The following is an 11,526-nucleotide window of genomic DNA, read 5'->3' as shown; positions in this document are numbered from 1 at the left end:
ACGTCATTTTAAAGGAAACTTGAGTATTGTCTAACGGGCTGTGGTGCCGTATAGAAAGAACCTGGTGCTTCAGATCAGTTAGTAGTGTAGTAAATACCACTTTGCCCTCTTCCTACCAACTAAGCCTGTAGCATTGACGTTAGGGTGCCTTGTTTATTCTAGTCAGGAAAGGGGCAAGAGGACCGGGAGGGAGGAGACCCAAATCCTAGATTTTACTACGAGCCATTTTTGGAACGCTGTGGGCAAATTCCTAATTTATTTTATTTTTGAGAGAGGCCTAGCCTGGAACCTAATATGTAGACTAGGCTGGCTTCTGCCTCCTGAGCGCTGGGATTAAATGTACCACCACACTCAGTTTTTGGTTTTAAGACTCGGTTTTACTAGATTGCTTTAGCTTCAAACTCTATCCTTCTACCTCAGCCCCTGAGTAGCTGGAATTACAGGCCTCGGTTTCTCTACAAGGCAGAGAACGAAGTACGACCTTTGCACCTTTCCCGTCTGTCCCTTCCAAACTTCACAGCTCCGTACTCAATAAACAAAAGGTTCCCTTATAAAACACTGCTCTTTATTTTCCATTATGGCCTTCGAAAGGTGCAGTCTTTTCAACCTTGTTAGACCGAAGGGAAGCTCCGCCCTCGGGTCTCGGGTTCCCAGCGCGAGCATCCTTTCACAGGTTCTCATTGGTTACCTCCGGCCGAGCCCCCGTAGCCTTGGCAACAGCGCCCGCCCCGGAGCTGCCAGTCCAGGATTGGTCCGTAGCTCCCAAGTTCAACAGCGAACTCCTTAGGCCTTTGGCCTGAGTCATTGAGAAACTGGAGTGGTGGTTGGCGATCCTGGACGTCAGTCAATTGGAGGCGGACCCAATGGGAGAAATGGCTGCCGTGTCTGCCGGTGGGTGAGCGGTTTCAGCGGGGGAGGTGTGGAGCCGGGTTGCAGCGTTCAGGGCATACAGCTCCCACCAGTGGGAGGTGGATTTCGGCTCCGCTGGGCTTGAAAGCGAACCTCAGCCTTCCGCGTCCCACACCCGGGCTCAGGTGAGGTCAGAGGCCGCATTCCCTTCCCGGTTCACATTTTCGGACCCTATAGGATGCATCAGAATCTGGAGCCAAAGACTCCAGCTTCGAGTTCTCTTAATGGTGGACCTACGTCTTTGAACCTCAGTCTCTCATCTGCTTTGAACCTGACTGAGACTTTCATCTGCGGAATGGGGACAGTAAATGGAACCAAACAGGAAACATTTGCATAAAGCATTGCAGCCAATCGGGATATACGTAGAAACAGGAGACGCTACACACAACTGTTGGCCCCGGTTTACAGCGACAGGAATTCAGTTTCAGAGAGGGTCACTGACTAGCCCAATATTTCACAGAAAATTTTGAGCAATTTTTTTTTTCTGGTATATATCAGGACCAAAAGAAACAGTTTGTAAGAATTTACAAAAATTTGTGAACATAAAGGCTATACAAATATCCAGAATGATATTTTTAAAAATGTATGTGGCGATACATACCTGAATCCCAGCTCTTGGAAAGCTTAAGTGAGAGGATTGCTGTGGGTTAGGAGCAAGCCAGGCCTACACAGGAGTGTCATTGTGTAGAAAAATAATGAAGGCTATGTTTTTTCGATCCCCTGTACAGTCAATGTGCTATATCCCTCAGCTCTGAGAGTTCTTAAGACCAGGACCTCAGAGTTCAAGATGACCTTGAGGTGATCTGGCTCCCTCCACCTCTCCAGTGCTGGGATTACAGGTGTGTGTTACCACACCCAGTCCTTTGGGTTAGGTTAGGGTTTTGGTGTGTGTGTGTAGTTAGGATTTTGTGTTTTGAGACAGGTTCTCCCTAAATTGCCTACACTGGTCTTACACTGGTCCAGTAGACTTTAGTCTGGTGATCCTTCTGCCTCCGCCTTTTAGGTAGCTTGGATCACAAGTGTGCACCATTAAACCTGGCTTTGTGCCTATTTGGGTCCCTGAGAACCATATGTTTCTATGGCTGGCTTGTTATTTGCATCTTATATCCAGGGTAACCTCCCCTAGAGAGGCCTTTCCACTTTAGCTAATGTATCCTGCCAACCCCAACATACTCTCTGACCTGTTTCTCATTTTTGTGGTTTTTATAACCATTATCCAATGTACTTTCACGGGCTAGTTGTATATCTGCCCCTAGAAGATACATAGTAAATGTTTGATAGATATTGAACTATTGTCCGTATAAATAATCGAGGTGCCAGGTCCTCCCTGTTTTAAGTGTTTCTTCCTTTCCATAGGTCCATCTGGAACAGTATCTAAAACTGCAATCTAACTTCAGGCATCAAATTCCGTGACACTTGAGAAATGTAATGTTTTCCTGACGGCAGTCCTGCAGAGGAAGCATCCTAGTGTGGGCCTTAGAGCCCTCCCTGCTCTTCCATGGCCCTGACAATGATGAACGGACATCTTGTTGAGGACTCGAGCCCACCCACGCTGCTGCACCAGGTTAGCAAGACTCCTCAGCTAGATGCCTTCAGCTACCAAAGCTGCTTCATGCAAGACCTCTTTGCTCATTTCCCCGAGGTCTTATTTATACACCGGACCTATAACCCAAGAGGCAAGGTGTTATACACCTTCCTGGTAGATGGACCCCGGGTACAGCTTGAGGGTCCTCTTGCCCGAGTAGTGTACTTTGCTATCCCTACCAATGAAGATGCCAAAGGCCTGGCCCAGATGTTCCAGGTGTTCAAAAAGTTTAACCCAGCCTGGGAACGAGTCTGCACCATCCTGGTGGATCCCCACTTCCTCCTGCTGCCCACCTTGACCATGGAGTTCCCCACCGCTGAGGTCTTGCTCTCAGCCTTCCACATTTGTAAGTTCCTCCAGGGTAAATTCTATCAGCTCTCCCTAGAGCAGCCGGTACAAAGTGTGCTTCTCTCCTCCCTGCAGAGCACAATGTGCTCAGCCACAGCTGGCAACCTGAGGAAGCTGTACACGCTCCTGAGCGACTGCATCCCCTCCACCAGGCTACCTGAGCTTCACTCACACTGGCTGCTCAATGACCGCATCTGGCTGGCCCACCGCTGGAGAAGCCGAGCCCAGAGCAACCGATACTTCCAGAGCCTGGAGGTCACAGCCCACATCCTCAGTCAGTTCTTTGGTACTACCCCATTTGAGAAACAAGGCATGGCCTCTGTGTTCCGATACATGCAGCAGAACCCTTCTGACAATGCAAGCTTCAGCCTGACTGTGACTCCCGAAGACAATCCTGCTCCTCCAGACACGAGCCCTGAAAGCCCCAGCACAGAGCAATTGGTGGAAGCCCGTATCCAACACTCCCTCAATGCCATCTGCACAGGGCCAGCCGCCCAGCTCTGCCTAGGTGAGCTCGCTGTGGTCCAAAAATCCATGCACCTCATTGGCTCTGGCTCAGAAAAAGTGAACATACAGATTCTGGAGGATACGCACAACGTACAGCTCCAGTCCCCAGCCAGCTGCAGCTGCTACTTTAACCAAGCCTTCCACCTGCCCTGCCGCCACATCCTAGCCATGCTCAGTGCCCGCCACCAGGTGCTCCAGCCTGACATGCTGCAGGCTCCCTGGACCTCAGGCTGTGCCACCAGTCTAGACAGCATCCTGGGAAGCAAGTGGAGTGCCGCCCTGGATAAACACCTGGCCGTGACTCTCCTCACTGAGGAGGTAGGCCGGCTCTTGCAGCACTGTAGCCAGGAGGAATTCGAGCGTCGCTACAGCACCCTTCGAGAACTCGCCGACAGCTGGATCGGCCCTTACGAGCAGGTCCAGCTCTGATCACACAGACATGCCCAATCCTGGGCACTGAACCCAGAGCAGCACGTATGTGAGGCAGACACCACCACGGCCTCTATTTCTTATTCTGAGGCAGCCAGCCTCACTAGGTTGCCTAGGCCGGCCTGAAGCTCAGTGTGTAGCTGAGACTGGTCTTGAACTCCTCCTGATCCTCTGTCTCCCAAGGGCTGAGCACTGCCTCTTTTTATTTTGAGATACTTCACGAGGTTGCCCAGCCTAGTCGTGAACTCACTCTGTGGACAGGCTGGCTTTGACCTTATGAGCCTCCTGAGTGAATGGGATTCCAGGCCTGTGTCACCAGGCCTGACTTTTGGTCATGTTGCTGCCCTGAAGTGTTCATGTACATATGTACCTTCAGATCCTCCCCTCTGCACACAGCTGTGCTTCCTCCGGAAGTCCTCTGTTCTACTCCAGTCTTCGATCTAGAATGCAGCAAGCTCCATAAAACAGGTGTCAGAAAATGTTTTTTGGCTGGGCGCTCGTGGCACACGCCTTTAATCCCAGCATTCAGGAGGCAGAGGCAGGCGGATCTCCATGAGCTCAAGGCCAGCTTGGTCTGCGGAGCAAGTTCTAGGACAGGCTCCAAAACTACAGAGAGAAACCCTGTCTCAAAAAACAAAACAAAACAACAACAACAAAAAACAAAAGAAGAAAAAATGTTTTCTGTTAGGGGGTTAGTAGTAAATATTTGTGGGCTTTGACGGTCGAATATGGGCTTTGTTGTGCATTCTGGCTTCAGATTGACAACTTTTTCACAAAGAAAAATATAGCTCAAGAAACTTCTGTAAACAAGGGATTCCTTGAGAGAGATGGGGGTGAGGGGTGATGAGGTTGAAGACTCAGTGTTGGTAACTACGGTAACTACTGCCCCAGTCATGAGATGGCTCACCTGATGCCAGCTCTGGAACCTTCCCACAAAGGAAGAGGCTGCTACGGTGAGTCAGCCAGGCTTCCCAGTTTTTCCCGACCCACCCTGGGATCAATAAAGTGAATGTTGTATCCCCACACTTGTCCTGTGGTCTGCTTTATACATGGTCCTTGAGAGGGGCGAAAGGAGGAGAACTGGCAAGGTGGGGCTGTGTGGGGGCTGTGCCCACAGGGCGGGGCTATGTGCACAGGGCGGGGCTGTGTGCTGGTGTTCCTGTATTCTCTTTTTACCTTCTGTAGTTTTTAGGTCTGGTTCTGCTTTGCTAGCTGTGAGACTCCCAGCAGGCAGCTCTCTAAGCCTCCATTTATCTGTAAATTGGGCATCCTCACAGGGTGGGCCATATTAAAGAGGAATGGGTTTGTTTGTCTGGATTCATAGGGTTTGCTCAGCCACGTGTTTCCACCATTTGCCTACAACCCCGTCTTTCTTCAGAAAGCTGGGACACAAGGCAAGAGGAAAATCCACAATGTCTAGAACTTTAGACAAAAATTTCTCAGGTTCCTCAATATAAAATAAGCATCTACTCTCTAAATAGGGCTTCCTACCTAGGTAACTTCATTTAACCTGGTCAGATCTATCTCGGTGGTATCTCATGCAGGGGGGGAGGGGTCCCAACAAAGCATTGCAATTTATCAGGATGGCTCAGTTACCCATACCCTCTTCCCATCCCTGCCATAGCCAGCCCCAACCTTATCTGCCCAAAAACCATACGGAGAAGCCGCCCTATGCATCTCATGCTATTTCATCTGGCTACAAGCAGGAGTCCCTCCTGGATCTCACTAGAGGCATCTGTCCAGAGGCCACGTGGGCATGTGCCTCCTCCACTGCACCCCCTCCACAGCTCCCTCTGGCTCTGGATGTGCCATCATGAAGGCTTGAGCCGCCCGGATCAGGTCCTCTTCCCGCAGGCCTGGAACAGGCACGGTGGGGATGCCCGCGATCATCATGGCTAGGGTAAGGATGCAGATGTCAGGTTGGGAGCCAGCCTCCTTCCCACCTGCCTCGGAGGACATCGTCAGAACCCCTGGTGACAGCCCACACAGCAGCAGGGGCCGGGGCCTGCTAGGGCCACCCAGGTGGGGAGCTCTGCTTCGGGAGCAGGGGTCTGCCCAGCTCAGGCTCTCCAGCTGCCTCATGGGGGGCAATTTGGGGCAGTATCGGTTGTGTTCTTTCCGCGGTGTCTCCCAGCTAGCACCCCCAGAGCAGCCCCTGGCTTCAGGCACTGCCAAGGTAGGGCCCCAGACCTGGGCAGCAGGTACCACCTGCTCAGCTTTCTGGCTGAGTGGACCTAATCCACCAGACGCCACCACCACTGGCTCTGCAGAACTATAGAGACCAAGGGACGGACCCGAAGCAGCAGCCCCACCTGCAGAGACAGGAATGAGATGGAATGTTATTCTTGGTCTCTCGGAGGAAGCGGCCCTGAGGGGCAGGGCCTGGGAGCAGGGGCAATCAGAACCAGCCCAAGAGGATTGTCAGAGGTTGGGAATGGAATGTAAGCATTACTCATACCCCTAGCTCCAGCCAGTCCCAGTTCTGCAGGTGATGGGGAAGTGCTTGTTAAATAAGTGAGCAAGTGGGTAATTAGTAATTGGCAAGGCCTTTTGGATATCTTCTCTTCCAAGAAAACTGATTCCACAGTCAGCCCAAAAAGTCCAGCAGAACCTCCTCCCCAAAGCCAGGAAGCAACTTCACATGGGAAGCTGTGGTGTCCCCTCCAGTTCCAGGACCCCCCTCTCACCTTGACCAGAAGACAGAAGCCCCAGATGAGTTTGTGGAGACATGAAGTAGGACATGGCTGCCCCAAAGTCCCTATTTGTGGGGGAACTGCCCTAGTTCTCCTGCCTGACTCTCCAGTTTTCTACAGTGTCACCTCATAGTCCCCTCTACACCCGGACCCTACCTCACAATACTAACCTGTTCATTATAGAACATGTATGTCACAATGGGAGGGGGTTAGATGGACCAGGGGACACTGGACCAGGATCAGGATGTTCCAGACTCTTCATTCATTATCTTTGTCAGGATCAACTTGGACGGGTGGTTTTGTTTTGCTCTCTTCTGGTGTGGGGACGGAAGCCAGGGCTTTGCAGATGCGAGAACTGGGCACTGCCTCAGAACCACAGTCTAGCTGTTTGGTTTCTATTTGGTTTTTATTGTTTGTTTTTTGAGACAGGATCAAACTACAACAGCCCTGGCTGGCCTGGACTCCTATGGTCTACTTCCTGTGCCAGGCCTGTCTCCTGCTTGTTTGCTGGGATCAAAGGCGTGAACCACCATGCTCAGCCTGTTTTTGCTTTTGTGTGACTGACCTCAAATCCTTCATCTTCCTGTCTCAGCCTTCTAGGTGTTGGGAATATAGGTGTGTGCCACCACACTTGGCTTCACCTACACAGTTTTGTTACTCAGTATCCTCATCTGTAGCCGGGAGGTGATGGCGCACACCTTTAATCCCAGGGAGGCAGAGACAGGTGGATCTCAGTGAATTAGCGGTCAGTCTGGTCTACAAAGCAAGTTCCAAGACAGCCAGGACTGTTACACAGAGAAACCTTGCCTTGAAAAACAAAACAAAAAAATCCTCATCAGCAATTGAGGGGTGATACTGTCCCCTGCCTTCCCAGGAGTTGTGAGGGTGAGATAAGAGTGTCCCTGTGGAGCTAACGATCAGAGATAGAAATAAATGAGGCCAGTGCTTTTGTGCCTTACAGTGTGAGTATTCATTCAATCTTCCGCTACCACACAAAACAAGCATGGGGCACAGGCCTGTGATCTCAGCATTCAGATCTCCTGGGAGAGGCAGGAGGATCAGAAGCCCAAGGTCATTCTCCACTTTATGACCGGTTTGAAGGCAAACTCTTGGGAGTACAGGTGGCCCTCTTGACTTTTTTTCATGGTCTTTTTATGTATATGAGAGCTCTATTTGCATGTGTGCCTGCGTGACAGAAGAGGGCATCAGATCCCATTATAGATGGTTGGGAGCCACCATGTGGGTGCTGGGAATGGAACTTGGGACCTCCGGAAGAGCAGTCAGTGCTCTTAATCACTGAGCCATCTCTCCAGCCAGACCCTCTTCTTGTTGTTGTTGTTGTTTGCGGGGCGCCATCCTGTCCCGCAGGAATGAACGCCACCAAAAACGAGAATTCCTTCTCTGGTCACATCTTTATTTGGAGCATTCCCTTGAGGAAAATTGGGGGAAGGGAAGATAGAGCAGGGACGAGAGAAAGCTTAGAGAGAGGAAGTAGGGTCCCGAGGCATCTGCTTTTAAACGGTGGAGCGGCTTGAACGCTGTCCTGATTGGTTAATGCCATTCTGCTGGTCTGAGCATGTGCAGGCAAGGGTGCAGGCAGGGGTGCTCAGCCCCACGTGGCTACCTCCAAACTGCAGGACCACCTGTGCCTCCAGGTGGCTCCCAACATCTCCCCCTAATTATTGTCTTTAAGAGCAATAAGGCAAAACTATTCTTCAATCTGGTCCCCACCACTTGGGCTAGCAGGTAGCACACCAATCAAAGACATACAGCACTTCCACCTATACACAGCATGCCAAGGATATCTCTGCTCCCACCCATCCCCAAGGAGGGAGAAAGGCAGAATAGAGTCAGTCAGAAAATTGTTAAGAGATAAGAGGTTGCACAGGGTGTTGCTCAAGTCGATGTTGTGAAACAGCTGCTCTTGACACCGCCCAGAAGGTCATCTCTGCTGTCTCTGCACGAATCTTCCACAGCAGGACATTCAGCATCCATTGGGTCATCTTCTTTATCTCTCTGGTCGGTCTCGCTGGCATCCAGATGTATGTCAGCATTCCTAGAAAAACATAAACAAAACTCTCCTCCCAAATAAACATTTAAGAGTATTAAAAACTCTCAGTGTAAAAATTCAGCACAATCAGTACTGGAAGTAGGCTGGTTGAGACTTGCATGTCTCCGTTTCAAAGAGCAAATCTTGTTTGCCTGTACCAGCAAAATTTTGAATTAAAAATTAAGTGTAAAGAATGCAAGAGAAATCCTTTCTCTGGGGGAAGCTGTCACTGGTAGTGTATTCCCCCTCTATTGTTTAAAAACCAAAGCAGTTGTCATTGGGAATTGAACTCAGGACCTTTGGAAGAGCAGTCAGTGCTCTTAACCTCTGAGCCAGCTCTCCAGCCCCCTGCTCAGATGGAAAAACCTCTAGGTAACATTGTTTATCTCACCAGGTGCCTCAGGCAAAAGGTCCGCCTTTCTTTGTTACCTAGGATACGTTAACCAGGTAAACATGCCTTTATTATGATAATCACGACCAGTTTTTTAAGGGAGAATGGGCGTTGCTCATCAATCTGGCTACTTCCTGCTGACGAAGGGACGTTGTTTAGGGGATAAATGTTTTTATCTGACTGAATTTTTGGCGACAAATGTTTTTATCTGACTGAATTCTTGGCGACCTTGACTGAGGGCGGCAGCAGCGGAGGCGGCGGCTGCCACAGCTCCGCCTCTGAAGCCCATTATGGCGCGCTCCGCATGGCCCAAAGGCATGGCTCCGCCCCGGGCCGTGTGCGGGCTCGCCGTTTCACCTCAGGCAATGAACTCGCACCGCCGGCTGTGAGTCTTTTTCAAGCTCCGGCGAGGGGGGGCATCCGCCCACCCGTGGAGGGGCTTCTCCTGCCCGGTCCGCCCGCGCGCAGAGCCCCGTTCTCTGGGAACTCACCTCCCCGCTCGCCCATGTTGCTATGGAAACACAGTTTTTCCGCAGAGCCGATTCAGCTCCTCTCTGCCTTCTATGGCGCCGCTGCTCACCACGCAGCTTCCGCCTCAGTCAGGCGAGTCCGCTCAGGTGCTGAAAAAGTCCTCCAAAAACCATAGCCCCGCCAGAAGGCCTCTGATGTCACACGGACTTTAGCCCGCCCGCGACCTGGCTATTCGCAGGCCTCTGCGGACTCCAGCAAATTTCCCGCCAGCAACTGGTTAGCATGGCCATGCCTCCCGAACGAGCTAGCACTGGAGAGTGCAATTTTGCGTCTCCCTCCTGAGTAGCTGGGATTACAGGTGTGCACCACCGTGCCTGGCCCACTTCCGTGTTTCTAATCAGGCATTACCGCTCAAAGGCGGGCCGGCTGCCGCCAGCACTCTCAGCACGATCAAGCAGCTTGTCTTTCTCAGTCAAAAATTAAAGTTTTTTGTACGTGAGAGCCAGAGACTGAGCTCTCTTAACAAAATTAGGCGAAAATCACCTCAGAAACTCTGTGGCTCTTTAAGAACAGGGAAGGCAGTGATCAAACTCGCCTCCCTACGAGACTGTTGCCTCCAGTCTCTAACAGCGAGTACGCAGGTGGACGGAGAGGGAGCGGAAGCCGCGGTCTCCCGTACCCCATCGTCCTCAAAGTCCCGCCTTAGTTACCTCGCCTTTTTTGCTGCTGTTCACATCCCTCCTGCACTGAACTTAAGGGATTTTTCTTCCCCGTTGCTTTCTGTACCTTCTTTCAGATACCTTAACTTTGATTTTTTTTGTATTTTCTTTTCTATTTAGGCCTATCCTTTGAAATTCCTTTTTACATTTCTTTTCCTCCCCTTTCTGGGGATTTCAACCGACGTCACTCACCGCTCCATGTTCTCAGAGTTCTGAAATTCAAGGCTCTCTGTGCTGGTGTCTGATCTTGGCTTTTTCTCCCGGGCTTTCTCAGGGTCCCCCGGCGTAGTTGTCAGGGTCCCTCAGCGTCCCGGAGTTTCGAGCACCAGTTGCGGGGCGCCATCCTGTCCCGCAGGAATGAACGCCACCAAAAACGAGAATTCCTTCTCTGGTCACATCTTTATTTGGAGCATTCCCTTGAGGAAAATTGGGGGAAGGGAAGATAGAGCAGGGACGAGAGAAAGCTTAGAGAGAGAGCGTTGGGCCCCGAGGCAGCTGCTTTTAAACGGCGGAGCGGCTTGAACGCTGTCCTGATTGGTTAATGCCATTCTGCTGGTCTGAGCATGTGCAGGCAAGGGTGCAGGCAGGGGTGCTCAGCCCCACGTGGCTACCTCCAAACTGCAGGACCACCTGTGCCTCCAGGTGGCTCCCAACAGTTGTTGTTTAAAATCATTTGCTAGAGCCAGGCATAGCGGCTCACACTTTTAATCCCAGTGCTCAGGAGGCAGAGGCAAGTGGATCTCTGAACTCAAGACCAGCCTGGTTTACAGAGCAAGTTTCAGGACAGCAAGGGCTACAAAGAGAAACCCTGCCTCTAAAATCAATAAACAAATAAATAAAATAAGAAGCATTTGCTATGTGTCCTTACACAAATATATTCTCACCTGTTGGTTTGTTTTCACCTGGGAAATGACTTGGTTGGTTCAGGTCACTCATTGGTGGCCAGCACAGGCTCTGGGAGACTTTGAATAACACTAGGGTCCTACTCCATCTTAGATCAATCACAGAATGCCAGAGACAGACCTATGTATCAATATTTTTATGTTCCTGAAGACAACATAGTCAGGCCTGATGGGAAATGCCTAGAAACGGCTACCTGGGAAGCTGAGGCAGAGGGATCACAAGTTTAAGGCCAGCATGGGCAATTAGACTCTGTCCTAAATGATAACTAAAAAGGGGGCTGGCAGCCATGGTAGCTGGGTTTAATTCCCTGACAAACCACAAACCAAAGAAGAATATGGAAGCTGTGTGTGTGTGTATGTGTTTGTGTGTGTGTGTGTATGTGTATGTGTGTGTGTGTGTATGTGTATGTGTGTGTGTGTGTTTGCATGTGCGCGCATTGGCACTCACCAAGTGTCCTAGATAATTCAAAGGAGCCTACACACTATGGAGCCCTGATCTAGACAGATTCTAAAACACACTCT

General features: G+C 50.7%; 2 protein-coding genes and 1 pseudogene across 2 annotated transcripts; 1 reads left to right on the top strand and 2 right to left on the bottom strand.

Annotated features, from left to right (window-relative positions):
• The first annotated feature begins 49 nt into the window (after positions 1–49).
• On the top strand, positions 50–4,801 carry Zswim1 (zinc finger SWIM-type containing 1). Its single transcript, XM_048441029.3, has 2 exons — positions 50–1,034; positions 2,266–4,801. Exon 2 carries the CDS (start codon positions 2,408–2,410, stop codon positions 3,776–3,778), a length of 1,371 nt encoding a protein of 456 aa, XP_048296986.1. The 5' UTR covers positions 50–1,034; positions 2,266–2,407; the 3' UTR covers positions 3,779–4,801.
• On the bottom strand, positions 4,275–7,808 carry Spata25 (spermatogenesis associated 25). The gene is given in 3 exon segments (XM_048441039.3): positions 4,275–5,545; positions 5,548–6,090; positions 6,466–7,808. Coding segments are annotated over 3 exon segments (669 nt in total). The 5' UTR covers positions 6,521–7,808; the 3' UTR covers positions 4,275–5,474.
• A 1,454-nt stretch (positions 7,809–9,262) lies between these two features.
• On the bottom strand, positions 9,263–9,452 carry LOC148120574 (Nuclear RNase P; annotated as a pseudogene).
• Between the last annotated feature and the right edge of the window lie 2,074 nt (positions 9,453–11,526).

Source organism: Myodes glareolus, chromosome 10 (assembly GCF_982192425.1).
Source record: "Myodes glareolus chromosome 10, mMyoGla1.1, whole genome shotgun sequence".
NCBI classification, from domain to species: Eukaryota; Metazoa; Chordata; class Mammalia; order Rodentia; family Cricetidae; genus Myodes; species Myodes glareolus.
Note: the sequence above shows the minus strand (reverse complement) of the source record. Positions and strands in the feature narration are given on the sequence as shown.

Bases quoted from the DNA above. Each gene is read 5' to 3' on its own strand.
- Zswim1 (XM_048441029.3), top strand. From the start codon at position 2,408: ATGGCCCTGACAATGATGAACGGACATCTTGTTGAGGACTCGAGCCCA.